Source organism: Amblyomma americanum, chromosome 11 (assembly GCF_052857255.1).
Source record: "Amblyomma americanum isolate KBUSLIRL-KWMA chromosome 11, ASM5285725v1, whole genome shotgun sequence".
NCBI lineage: Eukaryota > Metazoa > Arthropoda > Arachnida > Ixodida > Ixodidae > Amblyomma > Amblyomma americanum.
Window position 1 is genome coordinate 19,951,804 of NC_135507.1, and position 25,106 is coordinate 19,976,909.

The 25,106-nt window shown below is 48.5% G+C and overlaps 1 protein-coding gene across 22 annotated transcripts in view; it reads right to left on the reverse strand.

Annotated features, from left to right (window-relative positions):
- The window catches only part of LOC144109961 (F-BAR domain only protein 2), a 72,531-nt gene extending 47,698 nt beyond the window's left edge, over positions 1–24,833 (reverse strand). For 10 of the 22 annotated variants that reach the window (XM_077642759.1, XM_077642757.1, XM_077642750.1 and 7 more), the window contains exons 1-6: positions 24,618–24,805; positions 15,523–15,614; positions 12,060–12,234; positions 11,459–11,671; positions 9,623–9,902; positions 6,506–6,718 (exon numbers count right to left, since the gene is read on the reverse strand). In XM_077642759.1, the coding sequence (XP_077498885.1) occupies positions 6,506–6,718; positions 9,623–9,902; positions 11,459–11,671; positions 12,060–12,234; positions 15,523–15,614; positions 24,618–24,647 (1,003 nt within the window). In that variant the 5' untranslated portion in view covers positions 24,648–24,805. Of the gene's footprint in view, positions 1–6,346; positions 6,719–9,622; positions 9,903–11,458; positions 11,672–12,059; positions 12,235–15,522; positions 15,615–24,617 lie in introns of all 22 variants that reach the window. The other 12 variants (XM_077642760.1, XM_077642749.1, XM_077642754.1 and 9 more) reach the window with 3 other exon arrangements.
- Positions 24,834–25,106: the final 273 nt, after the last annotated feature.

Genomic DNA, 25,106 nt, shown 5'->3' on the forward strand with positions numbered 1-25,106 from the left:
TATTTTTATGGCGGTTGAGATGGTGGCGGCAGCTTGGAGAGCATTGAGGCCGTCGATAATTGTCAACTGCTTCAGGACTGCCGGTTTCGGTACACTAGGCACTGAAACTGCCGAAGCTGGTCCGGACTGCGCGAGCGCCGTGCACGAGGATGAAGATGCCTGGGAACACCTTCGCTCAGTGGATGAAGTGCCCACAGGCATAAGTTTCTCAGACTACTTGAACGCCGACGCAAACGCAGTCACAACGGAAGTTTTGACTGATGCCGATATGTTGCGGCTTGTAGGAAGCGTGGAGGGAGTGACGGCTGAAGACGCTGCCGACGACCCTGCAGGTGCCGAAGCTCCCGTGCCGACACCAGGTCAGGTGATGGATGCTCTCGATCTGCTGCGACATTTTGCCGGCGCACACGAGGGGACGGAAGACGCGCTGGACGCACTTCAGACCTACGAGAAATCGGTGCGGCCGTTGCTCACAAAGCGCACGCAGGCAAAGATCACCGACTTCTTTGGCGGAAAATAAATTTGTAGTCCCCTCGGGCCTTTCTTGTCGAGTAAGAATTTTTGTTGTTTCTTTTCATACGCGCTAGCGGCGCCGGTCGTGGTGCTGGCGCTACCCACTCGAAAGTAGCGCGGGGGGTCATGACGATGACCATACGGACCCCCAAAGATTGCGCTAGTTGTATGATTACCAACTTTGGCGCCAATTTGTCATTAGCTGTGTGGCTTGCCGTCCCGTCGGCGGTATTTAGGGAAGATTGTTGCGCCGCTAGCCGATCTGTCCTTTGGGTCGGTGCTACCGGCGTGAATTCGTCACGCGCGAGTGCGACGAAAAGTGAAAATGGTACGTGCTAACCGATACGACCGCGATAAGCTGGTACGGTTTATGCAGATGCAAAATGCATTATGTTCAATATAGCATCACGCAGGAATGACGGAGACCATCCTGGAGCCCTGTTGACCATGCACTACTCCTGGAATCCACCTGCGACCTGCTCCGAAACTGCGCATCCAGACCGGTTCTCCCACATCCAATTTAGTCGCACCTACTCTTCGCTGGCTTTCTGCCGACTTCTCACCGGGCGTGATGCAATCCATCTTTGTTCTTATCTGGTAGCCGAATAAGTGTTCCGCAGGCGACTTGCCATGCTTAACAGGCGTTCGGCGATATCGGAACAAAAACCGAGCTATACGCATTTCCAGGTCTTTTCCAGGGTTTTTCTTTAGCCCTTCCTTGAGCGTGCGCACAGCTCTTTCGGCTAAACCATTCGATTGTGGGTGATAAGGGGCTGTTGTGAGTTGCTTCACGTTGTTTCGTGCCAGAAACTCGCGAAAAACGGCGCTCACAAATTGTGGACCGTTATCTGAAACGAAGGTTTTTGGAAGGCCGAAGCGTGCAAATATTGACCGTAGTGCATCCACCGTTGTTTGCGATGTGGCAATTTTCATTGGAATTGCTTCTATCCATTTTGTTTCAGAGTCTACGACGACCAATACCATATGTCCGTCCATTGGGCCTGCGAAATCTGCGTGTAGTCTGCTCCATCTTTCCCCGGTTGCTGGCCACGCCAAAGGTATCTGTGCCGGTGGCATCGCAGCGGCCTGTGCACAAATAGAGCATGATTTCACCTGTCAGAATCCAGACCCGGGTACCAAAACAGCGTTCTCGCCGTGCTTTTCATGGACGTCATACCAGGGTGCGTCTCATGGAGCAGCCCCAACAAACGCTTTGCCGCCGCCATAGGTAGAACAATGCGATGTCCCCAGTACACCAAATTGTGGCTCACGGTTAGCTCTGTTCTTCTGTTGAAGTACGCCCGGAGATGCTCAAGATCCTGCGGTAGATACGGAGGCCATCCGTCAGCAATCCACCTTTTGACCTGTTGAAGAGTGGCGTCTCGGTTTGTCATTTGTTCAACCTCCCGGGCGCCGACCGCCGTTTCCTCAAGACACTGGGCATACAAAACGTACTCGTCGGGAGCGACATCCCGCGGCTCCGTAAGCGGCAATGGCAAGCGACTGAGGGCGTCTGCATTGGAATTCTCGCTGCCCTTGCGGTACTGCAATGTGTAGCTGTAGTTGCCAAGGGACAAGGCCCAGCGCTGGATTCTCGCAGCCGCCATCGGTGGTATTGGTTTGCCTGGATTGAATAAACCAGTAAGAGGCTTGTGGTCGGTTACTAACACGAACCGATGTCCATACAAGTAGTCCTTGAACCGTGCGACGCCGAACACCAGTGCTAGTGCTTCTTTTTCTAACTGAGAGTAGTTACGCTCTGCCTTTGTGAGTGTACTGGACCGGAATCCGATGGGGTAGTCAACACCGTTCACACGGTGGGACAAAACGGCCCCAATGCCTACTGATGACGCATCGCACTCAAGCCGCAGTGGCTTATCCGGGTCGTAATGAGCAAGGAACTTGGAAGCCACAATTGCCTGCTTAACTTTCTGAACAGCTTTTTCTTGTTCCTTGTTCCACTCCCACTTGGCCCCTTTAGCTAGGAGGGCGTACAGCGGAGCCAGCAAAGTGGCCAGATTGGGCAAGAACTTGCCGTAATAATTTACAAGTCCGAGAAAAGCTTTCAGCTCACTCACTGAAGTAGGTTCTGGGGCTTCGATAACAGCCTTGATGTTATCGTCCTTTGGTCGCAGACCCTTAGCGTCGATCCGATGGCCGAGAAAAGTGACTTCGTCTTGCCGGAATTTGCACTTATCCTTGTGCAGTCGGAGACAGTACTCCCGCAGGCGTTGCAGCACTCTCTTCAGCCTTGATACATCGTCCTTTTTTTCAGCGATGATAATATCATCCAGGTACACCTGAACTCCTGGAATATCGCCCAGCAGCGCGTCCATCCGCCTCTGGAATATAGCTGGAGCAGAACTTATGCCAAAAGGTAATCGGTTGAAACAGAAGAGGCCTTTCTGAGTGTTCAGCACTGCTATCTTTTTGGCATCCGCGTCTAAAGGTAGCTGGTTGTAGGCTTGGCGTAAGTCCAACGTCGTAAATACTTCTCCGCCATTCAGCTTAGCAAAAATGTCGTCCACTCGAGGCAACGGGTACTGTTCCATCACTGTGGCTGCATTCACTGTCATACGAAAGTCTCCGCACACTTGGAGAGACCCATCGCCCTTTAAAACGGGTACCACTGGTGTTGCCCATTCGGCGGTTTTCACAGGCGCCAGGACATCTTGCGCAACCAGTTGGTCCAGCGCTTCAGACATCTTGTCCCTCAAAGCGTAGGGAACCGTACGGGCCTTAAAAAACTTTGGACACGCATTCTCTTTCAGCTGCAATGTGACCGGTGGTCCCTTGCATACGCCGAGTCCTGGAGCAAACACGTCAGCATATTCGTTGAGCAGCTCTTGCAGTTCCGTGCTGTCAGCTTTTATCTCGACTGGTTGCACACTCGCGACCACACGCGACAGCATTGCCACCCCAGCCTCGTTGAATGCCTTGATTGTGTCTCTGCCGCACAAAGATGGTCCGACGCTGTCGACCACTACGACCGTACCCGGAATGCCTTTCCCGTCGCATGTAGCCGTCATACTGAGCTGTCCGACAACTGGAAGTTCGCCCAAGAGGCAGGATAGCTTAAGCTGTGATTTGCGCAACGGCGGCCACAACGCCTCGTACTTCCGGAACGTCGCTACGGAGATGACACTCACGGGTGATCCTGTGTCCACCAGCATAGTAAGAGGGACGTTATTCCAATTAATGTCCTTGTAAATTGGCCGAACCTTGCGGATGCTGGCTTCTTGGTGGAGAACCGCTGCAATAGTGTACAGGGCTTCGCTGTCGTCCGAGCTCGTGTCCCCTGCTGCTGCCATTGCGTAGGAGCCCTGGCGTCGTCGGCCTCCTGGGTGCGATGCGTGCCGAAGGAAACTTGTGCTGGACTGGCACATTCGGCGCAGATGTCCTCGTTTGCCGCACCGGTAGCACACCGCGTGAAGGTGTTTGCATTCCGCCTCGGTGTGCGACTCGCCACCACACCTGCCACATGTATCGCACTTCTCCAGCCTTGGGCGCGGCTTCGATGAACGACTCTTTTGACGGGCAAAATGTACCTCTCCTGGCTCTGAAGAGTGCATGCTTTTGGCGTTCTGGGAGGCTTTCTGTGCCGAGACAACAAAGTCTTCCGCCTCTTCTAGTGTAAGCTTCCGTTGAGTCAGTAAGTGTCGCCGGACGTCTTCATCTTGCACACCGCACACAATTCTGTCCCGTAACATGCGCTCCAGTGACGTTCCGAAGTTGCACTTCTCCGCTAGCAGCCTAATTTCCGCAATGAAGTCCTGGGCAGACTCCCCGTCTTTTTGCGAGCGCCTGAAGAAAGCATAACTTGCAGCGATCTCGTTAACTTGCGGAGCATAGTGGTCTTCCAAATGCTGGACGACTTCTTGGTAACTCAGCTCATTCACTTGTTTTGGATGACACCGCCCCTGCACCACTCGCACCGCACTGTCTGTGAGCGAAGCTATGAGCAGCACTCGCTTCTTCGTTGGTTCCGCGATGCTATGGGCTTCGAAGTAAGCCTCCAGCCGAACACGATACGTAGGCCACGTATATTCTGCATCCGTGAATTCCGGTGGCCGCCCGGCACTCATTCTTGCGCACGTAAGTTCGCCTAGCGCCGGCGCGCTATCTCGTCGCCACTGCAATATAGCATCACGCAGGAATGACACAACAAGAAGGAACGATTTATTCAGGCAGCCCCTTTTATAGCCCGCCGGTGAGGTGACGTTGTGATCACGTGGTCAAGCCAAGGTTTGCCAACGACGCATCAGACTTGACTTTACTACTTTTAAAACGAAAGTACTGTTTAAGCGGGTACGTTTTAACGAGGTTTTACTGTAATCGAATGTACTGAATTATGTGCCCAAGAAATGCCTCATTCAATTTAACGAAGTTCTCGATTTAACGAAATAATTCACGGCTCCCCTCAACTTCGTTAAATCGAGTTTTAACTGTATGTGGGAAAAAGATGCATAACCCCGACCAGGGACCAGCAGAATATTTCAGCGCACCATTACCAAATATGGCTGCAATATGCAGTGCCTGCAGCTTCACTGCACAGAACAACAGTTACAGAAAGCCTCACCGAAATTATGAACTTATCTGTAAGATATAAAGACATCCCTCGTGCAATAGAGTAATGCACTAATAACGATACCAGATATAACGATACATTGGTTATAACAAAATTGTTTACATTTATCAATTCTCCCATTGCCCCTATGTAAAATTAAACAGTATATAATGATAAAATCATAGGCAAAAAACGGACACAGCAATGGAATTCTGGCTACCCGAAAGGTGTTTATCCCACAAATTTGTCTGAAAGTTAGATAAAGCTAGTATACTTAGAAGCAAACGGCTTCAAATCTCCACATACAGACTGGTGTGGTGAAATTTGTGAGGAGGCGTTGCGTATGACCCTGGGAACCAAGCGCTATCATCGTCGCAATCGCTGGAGGAAGGAAGAAAGAGGTTGCTTGGCCGCCGCTGCCCAAGCCTTTCTCCACAAACCTAGTTTCAGAGTTCCTGCCCATTCATGCATTTGTGAACTGAGTAAAAGTGGCAACTAAGTGCAAGACGTATCTCTGACCCCCCCCTTGCCCCTTTAAGTGGTGGCTTTTCTTAGCGAGTTCCTCCGTTTCGAATCATCACCAATGCAGACCTTGGTTGTGCGCCAAGATGGTGCGCGTGGGTAACATAACATTATGGCGTGTTTATTTTTGAATGGGATCTCCAGTAGGGGTGGCTCTCTCAGCGAACTTGGCAGACCGCCAAGGCGCTGTGCACCCTTGACAGGAGAGCTGGTGGTGATCGCTGCATGCAAGGGGGAATATGTGGGTGTGTTGGTTTTACTACCGTATCACATTTGTTTTTGTTTGTTTCACTGCACCTGTGGCTAAACCTACTTCTGGCAGCAGTCAAAATCGCTGCCACGCACTCATTCCTCCAATTTCCAGCAGATGCGCTACGCGGAGAAACACGTACACATTCGCGTACATGTACATGCCACGTAGATACAAGCATCCTCGTACGAGCATATATACGCAACATCTATTCCACTCACTACTGGCTGCTCTGTTGCTAATCAAGAGTGGCACAATGCACCCCTTGCCGAGATCAGAGCAAGGTCTGAGCCAGATTTGAGCCAGATTTGAGCCAGATTGGAGCCAGATTGGAGCCAGACTGGAGCCAGACTGGAGCCGGATCATAGCCGGATTGGAGGTGGATTGGAGCCAGACTGGAGCCATATCGGAGTCAGCAGCAGCAAGCTCTGTAGGAAGGTGTTATGAATGCCAAAAGCCACGGGGAGAGAGGTGGTGGAACGGTTAGAACCTACCCACGGGAGCAGCAGCAGCAGCAGCAGGCACATCGGCAGCAGTGGTGGCGTTGTTGTTGGCAGTGGGAGGAGGAGGGGCCGGCGTTTTCGCAGCCGACAGGGACGGAGAGAAAAAAAACAGGTCCAGGAGAGACATGGCGCGATGACGCCGCCCTTTACCTTCTTTCTTGGCTGTTGGTTGCGGCCCATTGGTGGCAGCAGCAGCCGTGGTGGCGGCGGCAGCTGCTGAGACCGAGTCGGCCGGCAGCACAGGCGGCCCGTTTTCGGAGCTCGCAGGTGTGGACGTTGTGAAAAATGGTGGGGATCCCGCAGCGCCAGCATTCGTTGGTGTCAACTGCAGGCCCGGGTCAGGCTCCTCGAAAGTCACCGGCTCTGCGCGGTCGAAGGATGCATCACGAATCTTGCCAACAATAACTAGCAGTAATGGCTGAAATAGGTTTATTGTTTAGTTTATCTGGTTTAACACCTCAAAGCGACTCGAGGCTATGAGGAACACAGTAGTCGAGGGCTCTGACCACCACTACTGACCACCTGGGGTTCTTTAATGTAAACTGCCATCGCAAAGTACACGGACCTCTACTATTGAACCTCGATCTAAATGTAGCCGCCACAGACAGGATGCAACCCGTGTCTTTTCAGGTCAGCAGCTGAGCACCACAACCACTGAGCCACCGCGGCAGATTCAACGGCTGAAATAACTAGGCAATCAGAGCTCTTTGGAAAAATGGTCCCATAGCTCTCCCGTAACCGCTATCCTAAACCTGCATACTTTCCTACCACATCACTTTCCCTGAATCTCTGCCACTCTCAACTATGTCATGAAGAGAAAGCCAGCAACACAAATGAACAACGCACCGAACCACCAACTCTCAAACAAATGGTCACCTGCAAGCAAATATATACAGGTGCATGAATAGCCAAAAAAAATAAAAGACAGGATTCCTAATGTGCAATATGTCGCAGAAACAAGCTGCCTTGTTCTAGCTTAATATCCCAAAAGGCTCCCAAACACATACCAGATGTTCCAGGAAAGACTTTCAAGAATTTTCAAAAATAGGCCTTTTGGGCTAAAAATATGGCCTTTGCGGCACAGTGTTACCATTTTTAATGCACATTAGAAAGCCCGTGAATTGTCTTAAGTAGTAAGCTGGTTAACTAATTTCTGATAACTAGCTTTTTTAGCTATCATAAAGAGGCAACTGGTTCCAATTAGATTTATAGCCGGTTGTCAGTAAAATCCCCATCAGTTTTTAGAATTTCGAAAACGCGATTACCCTCGCCGCTGTGGCTCGACAAAATCTGGCTGCATCGTGCGAAAAGATATGCGCTTTCGAAAGCCTGCGGGCAAAGCAACTCCTCCAGTGCACATAACTAATCGAAAAATACAAATTTTGTCGAGCCACAGCGCAAAGGGTATCACATTTTCGAAATTCTAAAAACTGATATGGCTATTACAGTTGAGCCAACATATAACGGCCCCACTTAAGACGAACTTTTGCTTACAACGAACGAGACCTGCGCGACCGTCAAAATATACATTGTTTCAATGGCACAAAATCACACGGCTGAACGGTTACAGCGAACGGACGGCATAAACCCGGCGCCGCGATGCGAGATAACCTGCCACCGACCCCTTTGTGCGCCCGGCATGCTTTCCTGAGCCCCATCGCAGGCGAACTGCCCGTCCCTTTTCGTGCCACTCTCAAGCGAGCTACCCTTTCCCCGCCGACACGCCTTCCAAGATCGCCCTCCCGCCCCTCCTTACAACTCCGGTCTCCTCGCTCTCTTGCAAATCCGCGCTTGGCATCCGCGATCAACTGTGCCGCCACAGGTGCCGATCACAGAGGCCATGCTCCGTACACGGCCGGTCTGGAGAAGGCAAGCGCGCGCTCCCCTCGAGAACGGACGTGCTTCGTGAAGCAGGCCTTCCGTGGGAGCCAAGAGATGGCTGCACTGATGCTCAGTGACGCCCCTCATTGGTCTCTCTGCTGGCATTGTGCGTCTGTATCTTTAGCTTGATTGGCTTGACTGCCGCCTGTGCATGTTACAAGTCTACTCCATCCCGTGCTTTTGTCACTTGTTGCGGTGCGGACGTTACGTTGGCTTCGTTCAAATCTCGGGCCCTGGCTGTAATTCGGAATGGCGGACGGGAACACCGTGCCCATTTCCATTGTTTTCACCAGTAGAGATGATGAAACCGGCCTGGGCGGAGGTGACGGCCACTGGCAAGCGTAACTGCTTCTGCAAGGCCGGCTTCGTCGACACAGTGTGTGATGCTGAGCCTGATGCTTCGGAAGATGACCAGCCCGGCGGCGATTTGTGGCAGCGCGTCGTCGACTCTGACATGCGGGGTCATGACATTGGTTGGAATGATTTTATGTCTGTCGATGATGACGCAGACACCGTGGAACCGTGCATGGACGAGGGCATCGTTTCTGAAGTGCGGGACGAAAGTAACACGAAGGAATCAGGTGAGGATGAAAGTTCGGAGCCAGCACCCATAAGCGCGGTTGTAGCAATGGGATACATAAAGAGCCTCAGACAACTTGTCTACGCCAAGGGCCTCGGCGAAGAGAACGCTTCTGCTTTAAATAAACTGGAAACCTCCCTCATCAGATCTGCGCTGCAAAAACAGACGTCCATCACGGACTTTTTTGCAAAGAAAAAAAGTTTTGCTTCTTTGACAAGCAGCAGTCTTTAAAGCTGTGGTCCACTTGCTACGAACTTCGGGACATAACGAACGGACGCCACGTGACGCTCATGTTCGTTATAAGCGGGCTTGACTGTACTAATGACCGGCTACAAACCTCTAACTGCAACTAAGCGCCTAACCCTACTAGTTAGAAAGTTAATTATTAAAACTTAATTACCCAGCTTACTACTTAAGACGGTTCATCAGTTTTCTAGTGTCCGCCAACATTAGTAATACCATGTTGCAAAAGCCATATTTTTACCCCACACAGCCCATTCTTGAAAGTGTTCGTTGAAACACCCAGTATACACTGCCTTCTTGATGCCCCACAAATCACACAGAGGCACTTAAATAAAACTAGCTCACACCCGCATTTTCAAACATGGCCAAATAGCTACTTGGCTTCCTTTTCACCCAGTTGACTCGCATTTCCAACGTGTCACCCATGCACCACCTGGCCTAAGCTGACGCTCATTGCCTCCCATCTTCCTCCAATGTGTTTCCTCTCTAGGTAAGTACGAAGCTCCATTACACGCAGGAGCGACGCGCAATTCAGCAAGAGATGAAGAAGAGAGGCTAGGTACCTGGCTTCTCGGAGCCCGTCTGTCGTGCAGCCGCAAACTGGCGCAGAAGCGTCTCGACGTCGAGTGCATCGCACTGCTGCCGGAACTCGGCGTGCACCTGCCCGACGAGTGCATGGCTACTGTCGAGGACGCGTGCATAGCCCGCCAGGAACTCCTTCATGTGCTCCAGGTGGCCCACCTCCAGCTCCTGGAACCGCTGACAGGAGCCGGCCATGCGCCGCTCAAAGTCCGCCCGCACCACACCGTGCCGCTCCACAAGGTGCCGGTACTCGTCGCATGCCTGCATCCGTCCAACCACCATGGCATCTCCCGCAAAGCAGCAAGCGATAGTTTCACATTTAACAAGCAGCACTGTGGACACTAAGTAAGTAGTGCACCCATAAAAGCATATTATTCCGCCATATATCACTTGTACTTTTTGAAGCCTTGGCGCGGGTACAGATGAAAATATGGAGTGGCATAAGACAACATGTCCGGCATTACAAATCACGAACAAGGCAGTCAGGCATTCAGTTAGTGAACACTCTGATTATAACTTTCCTTGATGATGAACTGCTTTATCGGCACGCATGGAGTCGGAGCGAATAGGCATGCCAGCTGTGTAAATGCCACCACATGTCGCACCCACTTCTCGAGGTCGGCTAGAGGGAGGATGGAAACGTGGTAGGAGGTAAAACGGAGTGCAGGGTGCTGCTAGCCATGGTACTCGAGCTTTACCGTAACAAAAGCTGCTTGCCTGTGCTTTAGACAAACGACTATTTCTCAGGCATGAATGCAGCCGAAGCGAAAAGGAGAGCTAGTGCTGGCAGTGCTGCAAGCTATGCATGAAATGGAGTGTAAGATCACATGTCACCTATGTTCTCTTGCATTGTTATACAACATCAAAGTACCAGATGTCTGGACTGTCATGCTACTGCCCTCATGACTTCTCATGGGCAGAGCAGTGGACGAGGAGAACAGAAGGCCAGGCCTGGTTAGCATAAAAAAAAAGTAACAATGCGTATAATGGTCAGCAGGCCTAGCGTCACTTTGTCCCGCATCACCCCCTTCTGTACTGTCACCATTATAACAAAAAGTCGCAATTACTGATGACTGATTTTAATGGCCCAAGAGCGGTTTGGGCGTTTTATGACGCATAAGCAACTAAGGCTACCATGCACCACACACAGCATTGAAAAAAAATTGCTGTGTTGCTGTAGGACTACAATTTTTTAAATAACACTACCTTCCTTTCAATACACACCAGGTAATGGCATGAACGGGATGCGTAAAAGAGGACTATATACATCGGCTGGTGTACAGGGCCCTACTATGAAAGTTAGTGCACTCACGCTGAAGAAAATGTTCATATATTTGTTACGGCTGTACAAATTAGGAAAAATTTGTGTCACAAATTAATGAAAATGGGCATTCAGTCCACCTTGTGCCCTTCATTTTTATTTACACAGGCTGCAAAGCAGTGCAATCCCTCCTCAGGATCAAGCAGCAGAAGTTTTGAAAAAGTATCTTCGACGACCCACAGTCAGGTATTGCAGCCCACTGCAATGTTACGTTTTGGCACGTTTGGCCAAACATTGCAAGAGCACTATGTTTAAGTGAAATGTTTAGTACTGCTTTTAGTGTCAAGACAAGCATCAGGCTACTTCCCCTGGCATATCGAATGGGCAGTTAAAAGAAGAGTGCAAACGTGGATGTGTTACACAGTGCGAAACTCTGTCGTCCCTGCCACCTAGTGTCTATATTCATTTGATGACTAGCCCAACCCATCTACCAAGCAACAAGACCAGCCTGTCACCACCCAGGAACATCTGCAATGTGTAAAGCAGGGTTCCTCACCTTTCGGGCCTTGGCCTCGGCCTTGTCAAGGTCCCGGGGTGAGGACTCCCGTCGAAGCTTCTCAAGCTCGAGGCAGCGGGCGGCATAGGCCTCGCGGGCCTTGGCCAGGGCCCCCGTGGTCTGCTGCAAGCCCTGCACCACCTCCAGCGTGGGGGCCTCCTCCTCCTTCACCTGCTTGTGCCGCCGATGCTGCTCTTCACAGTAGCGCTGCACCTGTGTCATTCCACACACACCTTTGTTGTTGTTCCAATGAACAGAGGGGTGTAACCGCAGGCCCTATCTAAAACATGCTCACTGCGCCGTGGGTCACCAGTGGGTCATGCCGCATATACAAGCTCTGCGACCAACAGTACTGCATCGTGCGATGAAGCCATGAGGTAGCCCCATAAGTTTCAAATATCCCACAAGAACTTCACATGCAAGGTTGCCTACTGCCATGTGTTGGCGGCTCAAAGAACAAATAAGCTGTTTTGCTGAAGGCCCGGAACACACCACCGTAAAGAAAAAAAGGGAGGGTGGCCCATTTGTGGGGGGCTGCAACACATGGGTTAGAGCTCCTATGATCACTGCTGCAGCGGACATGTCTATCAGCGGACCTCACCTCGCGGACCAGGTCCTGCAGCTGGGCAACCATCTGTGCGTGTAACGAGGAGAGCTTCTCGGAGGTGATGCGCAACACCCCCCAGAGAGGGCCGAATGTGCCCGTCGAGCAGGAGCCAGCTGCCTGACGGGCAAGCTTCGACAGAAGCTTCGAGTGGGACTCCTCCACCACCGACCTGGGAATGCAGAGGCACAGGTTCCAATGTTTACTTCAACCTCTATGCCAGAAGTTTTCATTCACAACCACTGCAAATGCAGCTGCAACCACAGCCCAACGCAAGAGACTGAACTTGGCTCCCACCATGCTATGGCAAACCCTTTGCTCTGTGCACACCTGCTTGCACAGCCAGAGTGCATGTCTGTGTGCATAATGTTAAGGGGACACTGAAGACAACGCCATGCGATTCACACTCTTGATTGTATGGCTATGAAAATGACAGCAGGGGTCTTTCTGGCAATGTTGATGTTAGTCCGGCAGCATCATTTATTGCTGAGAAAGCTGCATTTCACAAATTTTCCCATCAGTGTATTCAAACTTGTGAAGGCTACATCGAAAATGACTCTGTGATCAACCAAGTCTCCGTGATCCGTGCCTGAAAAACAGTGCAGTCTACTTCCACAATCGGCTGATGATGGTGAAACGTTCATGTTCTTTGAACTTTTCTAATTCATAAAAGCTCAGTTTTCAGTGCAAAGTAGCCTCTTTGTAGGTAGAACGCATTAACCTATCGATGCAGCCCAACTTAAATTTGTCCTCAAGCAAACCCCTCCTTGCCTGCTCCATACAACCCTGCTTATCTACAGTGCATCTCTAACGCAAGCGGAAGTGTGCAAAGCCCGCTTCCCAGATGAGGCATCGGCCCAACACGCAATCAGAGCACTACTGCGTAGGAGCAAGGCAGCTCTAATCGTCACCCCCCCCTTTCTGAAGGCATTGTTCTCAGGACCCATTGTTCCCCCTTCAAAGGCTAGTCTGGCGGGCGAGACAAAGAAATGGAAATGAACCTCGTGAATGGGACGGGGGGACAGCAGCAGAAGCTCCACTCAAACATAAACAGTAATTGAGGGCACATGGACAGACCACCTGCTTAAGCTGATGGATGTGTCACACGCTCGATGCAGTGTGTTCAGGAGCATCTAAAAGGTGCAACGTGTGCATCTGTTCCCACCTCGTGTGGGAACTCGTGTGTAACATGTGAGACTGAGCACTTTCCTCCATTGCCCTCATGTGCGTGCTGGCAAGCTTGTCTACACTTCTGTCTGCTTCCACAGCACTCACTACCTACACTTTTGGCCAATTAGATTGCCATCAAGTGCACTGCGCAGAAAGAACCGATGGTGGCCATGCAAAATTGTGAACAGGTGCGGCTATTACCTGTATGCCTGCAAGGCAAGCTAAAATCTGGGACAGCAGCATGAGGAACTTTGTTCTCGATAAACTTCCATGCTCACTCTCAACGCAAACATGCCCAAGATGGTGGGTCAAGCAGGGCTTGGTGGTAACTTTTTCTCCTTTCTTTTTCCCCTTTCACCTTTAGCTTATCAACCACAGTTGCACTAAATGGCTCTCCAAGCTGTGAGTGCCTCTATACACAGCTACGTGTGTACACTTCCATCCTTCCCATTTGTCAAAAGGTAACTTAGCTTACTTTCAACAGGGACTCTTGATGCAGTAAGGTTGATTTCCTCCTTCAAATACCATCATTTGCCATCTGCATACTTCAATTTTTTTCCCATCTACCTCTGCCATCACTGTTTTGTTAACTGTTTATATGACGTGAACATATGGCATGTTTTTATTCTGAGCTGCTGGGTTCCTGCCTTTCTTCATTGTCATGGCTTGGTGTCCTCTGGCTCTCATCGTCTCTAGGCCGGCTCCACAGAGCCAAGGCTGAGGATCTCTCTCTCTATCTCTGTGTGCGTTTGTGAGTGTGTGTGTGTGCGCATGCGCGCAATGTTTTTTAGTAACTAGGATGCTTTCTCTGACCTCCCAGGACCCTCGTCCATCTATTTTATTTTTACTAAATTTTTCCCTTAAAATTCCTTTTCAGCAACTGCTCCATCCCAGTTCTATCTGATTAGCTTGAAACGTTCTATACCACACCTGGTGCATTTGTTGTGGGCCTTTTCCACTGTCACTGAAAGAGCCGTTTGGACATGAGCAGTCGTTCCGGCATTAACTACTTTATCTTACCCACACTTTGTTCGGACAGTTTTGCTCTACATTTGTAACTTTCAAACCATTTCAAACACCATCCAATCACTTCTTGAAACACAACTGCACTGCTGACCAACGGTTAGAATCTCTTCTTCTTAAGTTCTTGCAAGCAGGTATCTCCATAATTAAATTATTGCTGTGTAAAATGCTCATTCAATCCTAAGTAGAATATACTGTTCTAGTATGGCACTGAAGCCAAGTTCGTCCAATCAGTTAGAAATTACACATAATATATTCATCTTATTACGTCCAATTATGATTGATCTGTGAGTATAAGTCGAATGAAAGCAAGCCTTCACCTGCCATACCTTGCATATCATCAGAAAACAGTTTTGACTCAACTTTTTTAACTCGATATACTTCACTGCCCTTACCTAACTCCTTCTGCTTCAATTTATATCCTCTAGACCTGATTCCACACATTAAATCAAAATTCTTACTGCCATTAATTAAATAAAATAAATAAACAAACAAATAAACACTAGTCTATTTCCTACACATTCACAGCATAATTAGTGACACGATAAGCACATTGGTGTTTGAGTCACTTTCACAGCCTGTCTAGTAGAAAAGAGGATAATGCGCACAAGTGAAGCTATGTAACTGGCTCAGTTTAACCATGTTGCGCGCTACTGGCACCAGCAGCTGGTCATGCAAACATGACCTGTCAAGTGTGGTGAAAGTGGCATGAGGTTTCTGGTGGGTCACAGGCAGTGATTTTCCCCTTTTTTGTGCTTTATGAAGGGCTAGATATGAACTCTGAAGTACACATGAAAGGTCAAATAGTCTCCTTTCCGTTTGTCTTTGTCTCTCCCTCTCTCTTGATCTGTGCTTCTTAATGAAAATCCAATACTGCTCCAAGCTGAAATCTAAACTGCGGTTACAACTGACGCAGAAAGGCAGTTAACTACAGCATCCAGTTTCTTGAGTTTTCTGCAATCTCCACCCCAACAGAAAGCTGAGACGGTTGCAAAGGTTTTTAACAATCATCCAGAAAAAAGTACCGGGCAAGAAAACAATCATCCAAATAAAAGTACCGGGCAAGAAAAACAAGGCCCAGCGTTCTGCGAAAATTATACGAAAAGGTTTCTATGTGAAGAAAGAGGAACTTTGGTCAAGCTGATCGAGAAAGCTGCCGCAGCACTGTGAACAAAAAAAAAAAAAGTATTACCGTCTTTGCAGTCTTTGAGCAATGACATTGATACCAACTCACAATAACTCGGAAAAACCAAGTGGGCCACCTCACCTCTCACGGAAGAACTCCGCCAAGTCCTTGGCAGCGAGGTAGCCATATTTCATGTTGTGGTAGAGCACATCAAAGCCATTGTTCTTGTCTCCCTGCGAAAGAAGAAAGAGTAGCAGAAAACGAACAACAGGTCATCTTGTTCAAAAGTCCAGATCACTGACCCACTTTAGGACACTGCTGCTGCCTCAAGACAACAGCTACAAATATGTGTTACTACAATTTGTGTGCAAACCTGCATTAGAAAACAATTCAATTGCAAGTATTCTATCAAAACCGACAGATGAGCATATGTACATGCATTAAAGCCATTTAAGTCAGAGCGTTCTTTGTTTCCAACCTCAAATGCAGTCTGCATTTGTGTTGTGACAGTGAGCACGTATGCCCGTTACCACACCTGCAACATAATGATGTGGTTACAGAGCTCTAATAACCTTTTGCCTACTTTTTGAAAATTCCCCCCAAATTACTCCATCTTTCTGTTGAGAATAGGCACAAACATTGCAGGAAAAGCCTTGGTGCATTCTGTGACGGCCCAGAGACTGCGGTAGCCACACTTGGGTATTGGCCTGCTCTCTTGGCCAAAAACGCTCGGAATCCCTCGTCACTTTTGTTGCTTTACGTGCTCCGTTCAGCCATTTTTCTCTTTTGTGCTGGGCGGCACGCTCAGAGTCCCTCGCTGCTTTCATTGCTTGATGATCCATAGCACTTGCCCTCTATTCCTCAGTCTTGCCAACACATTTGGTTGCCTTTGCCGCTTTCTCATCTTCATGTGCGGCTACATAAAGCTGCCATTGACAACATAGCACAGCCATGACAGCATTACTGCTGTTGGAACATTTGGAAGCATGGAATGAATAGATGTACGATGATAATGATTTAGCGGCCAGCAAGTGCATGTACCATTTGTAACGCAGCTGAGTGTTCTGAAGGTTAAGCAACAAAGATAGAGTGCTTCATTTGCACCGACGTTCATTTGAATCCCACCAAGGATACCGGGTCAGGTAAGTTTTTTTTTTTTCCTGCTGGATAATACCTAGAGAGAAAATCTTGAAATGTTTTAGCTTCAGTTTCAGCGTCAGCACAGTTATGGTCGCAGAATGACGTTCGTCCAAGTTTAGCGAGAACGAAATCGAAAAGCATTTCATGGTTAAAATGACATGCAGATAACTAAACACTGACCCACAGCACCTGTAATGTCATTAAATACAAAGTAGCAAGCTCACACTTGCCAGCAATCTCCATTTTTTAGAAACCTTTAGAAAGTAGCTCTAATGTTAGGTTTCAGGTATCTTGGTCAGACATTCTTCACCAGAAAAAAATGCATTTGGCTCATGCCAAACAGATGACAAACTGGGTTTAACATAAACACAAAATCTATAATGACAACCACTCTCAAGCTATGGTGTAGTTTGGTACTTGCTGTAACTATCCCAAAGAAAAAGATGCATGATTACAAAATAATTAAAATAAGCTTGCACATCCATATATCGAATATGATGCTCCTGTTCAGAAAGTGCCACTAACATATTTTAACAATGCGTGTTTTACACTGCCAACAAAGCTTTTACGAATGCGAAAGCTCCTTGTCACACACAACCTGCCACATACACCTGGTCTGGTTTATGGTTTAGAGGGTTCAACATCACTAGTGACTCAGGCTCCAAGGGACGCCGCAGTATAAGGCTCCGGGTAATGTTGACCACGTGGGTACTTTAAAAGGCACTGACATTGCATTTTACAAGGGCTATAAGCATTTCACCTCCGTCAAAACGCACCAATTGCAGACAGGATCAGACCCCTGCCTTTAGTGTGCCTAGCTGAGTGCCATAACAACTAAGCCACCATGGCAGCTAACAACACCTGTTCTGGGTAAAGGCAGAAGTAGTAAGCATTGGCGTTTAATTAGAATATACCATTTTTTCACTCACTCAAAAGTGGAGCAATCTAACCACGAAAAACAAACTATCATTGCCATGTGGTTGCTGTAGATTTGCTGAGGCTCACAATCCAATGTTTTACTTCACTAAGACACGACTTTCGCAAATCCCTCAACTCTTACATCTTGGAGCTCCCACAGGACACCCCTCTAAACCTGTGAAGAGGCAGATACCTTTTTTGCAGTTGCGTTCTTTCCATGGGTTCTGTGAGGCTTCCAAAACGTAAAACACTGCCGTGCAGCCCGCATTCCCACTAAGCATTTAGTTCAGTCACAACGGAAAAAATAAATAGGAAGTGGATATAAACAAACATGCTACATGCAGTGCCTCCAGGAGAAGGCAAAGCAACAGGACTGAAACAAAAGGCGCTGTTGGCAACCAGTAAAGAAAACGGACTAGTACATTCCGCAACACAGACCACGTAAGAGAGTAACATAATCCTCTACATCCCACTCCACTTGTGCCAAGGCCGCAGCTGGCTTACGTCCAACAAAACTGTGGCTGCAATCCTGAGGCATACGCAAGAAACACCCCCCTCCCCCAACTGCACTGGATGGCAGTGCAGGAGGGGGAGGGGGCATTCACCTTGAGTTCTTAAACAGACACTAGCATCTCAGTACCGGGGCATTTCTGCATTCCATGCCTCAAAAATTCAGCCACCAAAGCCAGGATCGACCTCAGAAACTCAAGCTTGGCAGCCAAATGACACAGCCAAAATGGAAGGTCAGTTATAAGCCACAGCTACCTTGAGTAGTAGTGTACCCTTTATGTCTCCAGACATTCCAAAGCAGCTCCTAAAACTGCAAACATTAATACTTCCCTAGCTAAAAAAAAACTCCAAGCAGGTCAGGCCTCTTAAAGCTTTACTGGGATGCTGCTACCCAATGGGCACTGAACTCCTTCGGACGTCCTAAGGATGTTCAAGACGTCCGTAGGATGTCCAAAGGAGCTCCAATGCCCATCGGGTATGGCAGTGTCTGGCAGAAAGCACAAAAACCACATGGGATGTAGAAATGACAGTCCCAGCAGAGTTCATAAAACTGCAGGAAAACTAAAAACAAAAAAGTTGGCTCAAGAAATAACCGTACTGCAGAGCAACACCAAGATAAACACTGAGAAGATGTAAGGTATGAATTGACAGTCAGCAAATATTTTTGCTCATTTACTGCAGTGAAGGAGAAAACTTTTTGCTTCTTTTACAAACAAAGCAACAATATTTTTATCCTGTGACAAACTAGCACCCCAGCACACTGGAAATATGCACATACAAGACATACGGGGCCCACATAATCACAAAATATAGAGACTGGTGCTGAAGCTCTGCTTCAGTCGCCCTTTCTGAAGAACATGCAGATTGCCTAGAGTGTTGGCATTCATGCGAGACTCTTTTAAAAGATGACTCCATGGAATTTTTGTTTTCTTTGTGTTCTTCCTCGCCGTATATATTTTCCCTCATTATTACTTTTTCTTCCTTAATCTACTGCTCTCCTAAAATTTCCCACAATTCAGTAGAAAAAATTGGAGGGGGAGAGATCTGCCTTATTGGGTATGACGCAATGGGTTAATGCCCATATATGCAGAATCAGTCATACTCTACCTTACAGCCGCTTCGGAGGCACAGTGGTTATGCTCGGCTGCTGACCTGTAAGATGCGGTTTTGAACTTGGCCACAGCGGTTGCATTTCAATGAAGGAGAAATGCTAGAGGCCCGTGTACTGTGCGATGTCAGTGCATGTTAACCCCAGGGGGCCGAAACTATCCAGAGCCCTTCACTGCAGCATCCAGCCCACACTGCTTTGCAAACACAAACACAACACTCTCTGGTTAAGCGATATGCCACTGCCCTCCAGTGGCAGCTGCTGCCAGCGGTGGGGCTTGTACGACCCAGGTTGCTCTTCCCAAGCAACCTCTTAGGGCCAATCATTAATTTAACTGCTGCCTGCCACAATGGTCAGTTTGCTCAAAATCTGGCGAGCAGGTTGTGACAACGCCACTAGGTCACAAGTGGCTCCTCCTAGGCTGCTTCTCAAGGGATTTTCTGCTCAAACAACCGCCACCGCTGCTGGATTTTCTGCAGAATGGGAGTCTTAACTGTGTCACGTTAAAACCCCTTCCTTTTTCCTGCTTTAGTACTTAGCAGTGGCTTCCTAGAGATAGGGGTTTTAGAATGTACAACACTGAATGGCACTGTATGCATTAATGACAATGCTTTTGGGTGAGGCTTTGTCAATGCAACATTTCCAATTACTCCAACAATAGCTGGCAGCCGCGCCACAGCAACAGAATTAACAAAATTTACACAAGAACGATGAGAACACCACTCATCCTAGACAACTGAGCCCGAGTGTCATTCCCTTTTACAGAAAAAACATCTCCACTAACAAGAACCAGCCCGTAGATATGGCATGAAACAGCAAGCGGTAGTGCTGATAAAGTCAGTCAGAAAAAATTGCATGTGGTTTCAAATACAGCCAATATAAAGACCTGTCAAACAAATGCTATCACTCACCAAAACTATTATCAGACGCAATAATTTTGAGAGCTCATATATACCTCTACAATATAAGGAAAAATGCCGCCGCTCTGATTATCAGAGACAGCAACACAAAGGTGCCAGCACACTCTTGTTATCAGAACATGATCGCTTCCCTAAGCGGTGTTATCAGGTGTGAGTAACAAGGCTGCTGCCGCAACAAAATTAACCCAAATGATAACAATGGAGTCAACAAGGTCATCGGTTGCTATCAGCATTCCATGTATGCAAAATCAAAAGCCCAAACAAAAGCAAAGGTAATGAAACATCGGGGTTCACACAAAATCTAAAGGCCCTTCAAGGTTTTGAAAGCATCAGAAGAAAAAATTCCAGACAGCTTCAAAGAAGGCTGATTACAAATTTTTTTTTTTAAATTTGATTCTCCTGGAGCTTTACAGCATTTTTTTTTACAACTCCCTGGGGCACAACACTGCTTTGGCCAAATGTGTCGCTATGTTGTGCATTTGTGCGAAGCAGCTCACCAACTCAAGAAGACAACCTTTTGGCTGCACTTCAACTGGTTTCCTTTTTCGGATTTTACATCCCCAGCTGTCTGTAGTTCATGCTTCAGCTGACTTTGAGGGAGGAAAATATGGCAGTGTGGCTGCTTTTAAAAGCTTTCTGCTAGTCAGTCATTCCAATCAGCACCCCCAACACTAGTGCTCGCACAACCCCCAGACTTCCATGCTTTTTATCTCATTTCCCTAAGGTCAGCAGCAAATGACGGTAATAGTTGCCCTACACAAACACAAGATCTCGAATGTGTTCCTGAACAGTAGTCACTAAAGCCCCTTTCAATGGATGCCTAACTGTGACTGAACAGACTACTGATGACACATCACATACTTTGCTTGGTCATGTTTGTACCTGATGTTACCCAGTGGTGGTAGTTTCAGTGTTCCAAATAAGCAGGCCAGAACTCGTAACCAGCAAGTACTATAAGCGCACACTTCTCCTGTCTTCTTTACTGTAACTGAGGTTGGCCTCAGTGTCTCAGGTGTATCTCAGTGCTTTTCTTGTCTACAGCTCTACAGCAATAGCCATTAAAAGGCACCCATCATTCCTATTTCTGTGACATTGGTGTCGATGTAACACACAAGGTACAACGCTGAGTGGACGGAATGAAGTGATGTCATGAATGACATCATGACAGCGTGCCATGCAGATGGGCCAGAATACAGTGACATCAGGCATGATGCCATGACATTGCGGCACACTGATCAGCCAGAATGACAATAAGTGACTGGTCCAGACAAAATGACATTGCACTTGAGGAGTAATTGTTCCAAAGGGATGGGTCCACCCGTATCCATATGGATGGATAAATAAGTGGCCATGTGTGACTGTGCATGTTTAGTGCCCCTTCCAAGATGTGGTAGAGGGGTATCTTGAGCACGTTAAGACAATGTTTATCTCATTTCAAATTCAGTCATGAATTACCCATGCCCATCTTCATCTGCTTCCTTAACCTGCTGCTAAACATTCATTGGAGAAAGCTGGATGCACCCACCAAAGTCTATAATTAATCCGAACTCATAATCAAGAGAGCTATCTCCAAGTCTTCCTCCTAAAATTCCCAGCTTTGAAATGCAAGTTTGTCTGTCCGATGTGGACTTTCCGTAAAGTTTGATGGAAGTGGTCACAGAATCTCTTCTAAGGGAGATGAGTGCAAGCGCCCAAATGGCGGGAAGAAAATATGTGCTTGAAAAAGAAGACACATTCGAGTGTTTCCATATTTGCACAGGGAGTCTCAAAACCACAAAAAGGATTCTGAGCAAGTTGTGACAGAAGCGTTTTCAGCTCGAGCAAAGTTATGCCTCAACTCATGAGTTTGCAGTGAAAAGATGAACCTGTGCGCCACTAGACACAGGAATCAGTTTACGAAATGCAGCGCAAAATTGACCGACAAAATACCTGTGAAAATGTTTGGATGAGTTAGAAGAGCAGTGAGTTAACGATAAATTACGCGAACACCACACACAGATTATTACTGGCGAAGATGGTCACCTGGCATTTCGCTGCAGAATACGCGGCTGTCAATTGTGTTTCTACAATGCCTCAATTCTTGGCAATGAAAAAACGTAAAAGGCATGCAAAATCCCGGATGCCTTCTAGATAAAGTAACAAGAGGATTTTTGGGTGAATGCATGGCCTCTTAGCAGGTAAGGATATCTGGGTTCTTACATATTAATGCGTAGTGTTCTCATCTGTATTAGCAATGATGCAAGGACATCTGGGCTACCAGGAATTCAATAACTCTGGGTCCATTAGACGCATACAGTTCTCTAGTGGACATTGCAGACGGTTGACAAGAAGTTTTGTTTCACAATAGCTAAACTAAAGCCTCCTCAGCAGAGCAGTTGTTTGAATGGTTAACCAAATGAAGAGTTGGCAGGACCAAGCAAGGCTTCACATCGTCATAATCATCAACCTGACTGCACCCACTGCAGGGCAAAGGCCTCTCCCATGTCTCTCCAATTAACCCTGTCCTTTGCCAGCTGCGGCCACCCTATGCTTGCAAACTTCTTAATCTCATCCACCCATCTAACCTTCTGTCGCCTTGCCTTCTCTTGGAATCCACTCTGTTACCCATAAGGACTAGCGGTTATATTGCCTTCGCATTACATGGCCTGCCCAAGCCCATTTCTTCCTCCTGATTTCGACTAGGATGTCATTAAGCCGCGTTTTCTCCCTCACCTACTCTGCCGCTTCCCGTCTCCTAACGTTACACCTTCACATGACTGCACACAAGAATGTATATTCCTGTTTGTCTCCTCACACAGCTATTCACATTTACTAAATCTTTCCAGCCAATTCCGTTTTTTGACCGTTCCAAGATGTCAGACTAATAAAAGAAATCAAAACTTTTATTCTTCAGCGAAATATGTTATTACTTCCTGAAAATATTGACAGGTCTTTTAATCATGACATGAATTTTTGAAACCAGTAGAACAGCCAATGGCAAAACCTATGTGAGTGAACGTGCAACAAAGACATGAGACAACTCTCTTTCTCCAATGTTCCTAACCCAACTTTACTGTAGCACAGAACAGCTTAGCTCATTTAAGATGAACCGCTGCACCAAGCCCACATCATGTCGAAGCTCCAACTTTAAGGAGCAAAATGGTGCGTGCCTGCGCACTTTTCTCGCATGTCTACCGAGTCGAACGCGCTGTCCTCGAATCCCAACGCCTTGCACAAGACCCAGCGCGCTCTTCTCAACGGCTCGTGCGTCAAGTCGATTACGAAAGTGCTTGGCGCAGCCGGTAATTGGTTTCGCCGCGGACGCCGTGCCTTCATCGCTCACGAAGGCGAAATCAGTGGTCCGAAAGTGCTGGACGCGATCGCCAGCACAGCAGATCTAGGTTTATCCAGCGTCGACGTGATGCCTCTCCTTCGCTGATTACGCGGAATAATAGGTCAGCGCAGATAATGAAGACCGCAACAGCACTGCCGCTGGCCTGACGAAAAAGAACCACCGCACAAACCGTCGCGCACCGGTCGTGCGTGCTCGGCGAACCACGAATCTCTGCGGTCACAAACCGCGGCTCTGGCTGCGAGGTCACCGAAGCAGCAGCCCTCTCCGGCTGTTCCTACCCGTGGATCAGACATATGGCATGGCTACGCGCGAAGTTCATTTTCGGAAGTGTGCAGGCGGCGTCTACTACAGCGCGCAGTTACAAGTCAGCGGACCACGGCAAAAGAAAGATAGGTGCAATGCACCTGACAGTCGTAAACAGCTATTTACTGCCCGAGCTACAAGGGGACGGAATCAAACGACAGTGCGCGAGCTGAGTCACGCGGCTCCAATAACGCCCGCCGCCGCCCCGTCTCCAGACCACCACGCGCGCGACCGCCGAGAAACCACGAAAGCAGCAATGCGCTGCTCGTCAACAAACAACGGCCGATTACCTTACAGGGAGCAAAACAAAACACGCGTCACCGTCGCTACATAAACAAAAGAAACAAACAAGAAATACGCGACAGGACGTGCCCGAACCGACGCGGTGACAGGGCCCAGTGCACACACGACCGCTTTCGCCGCGTGCTTGTGAAAGCAACTCGGCCAAATATCGTCCACAACCGCAGCCAGCGGGGATCTCTTGAGCAATAACTCTGCAAGCACACCGCGTAGACTAATCACGTCCCGAGTACACATTCTATCCTGTTTGGCGCTTGCGTGCTGATCCTCGCGTAGATGCATTTATTTCCGTTGTGCCTCACTTTCTTCTTCCCTCCGCGCCGCGAACCCCTCTCTCGAATCGTGCTGGATGCCACTGTACGCATCAACGGCTCTGTGCGCGACCAAAAAGACAAATAAATTGGCCTCCCGTATAAGCATGGCATCGCACTCGAATCACAGGCTGCGGGAACTCCACTAGTGAGTGCTCGCCGCTGCTCATCAAGCATGTCAGCACGCAGCCCCGAGACACGGCGGAGACCGTGGCAGAATGTTTAGGCGTAAGCGCGGACCCGTCGGGTTTGCGGCGCTATCGCCAAGGGGTGATCGGACCGTCACATCGAAGGGACGGGTAGGAAGTGTCGACCCGCTGTCGATGTAGTACGCCGACAGCGGTGCAGCGCTGTCCGCGGCGGTGCACTGCTTGGTGAAAATCGGTACGCACCCAAAAGTAGTCACGGAAGTCCACGGTCATTTTGGAGTCATGGGAATGGCAGGGTGTGGGGGAGATAAAATCCTCGCCGTCGTCGGGAGGTCGAGTTCACCGATGGCGTTGGCCAAATATCACGCACAGAGCGCACCAGCGCAGCCCCCCCACAGCAGGCAACGCGAACGAGACCCCAAACGAGATTCGGCGAGATGTCGCCATCTCAGTCGTTTCGGCCGTCGACATCCAAGCGTAGTTGGTGTAGTGTCGCATCGCGAAAGCGATTTTGATTATGCAAAATCAGACAACGTTTACTCTGATAACATAGCGTTCATTTAAGAATAATTATTCGTGTTTGTGCAGCACGGCCTACGTGGGGCGTTCATCGCTGTATGGCCACTGTACCAACTATTTTTCGCTCAGCGCTTTCTTACAATCTCTTTCGTCTAATATTAAGCATAAACTGCAGCTTACGGTATAATTAAAGGACTGGTGCTCTCACAAAAG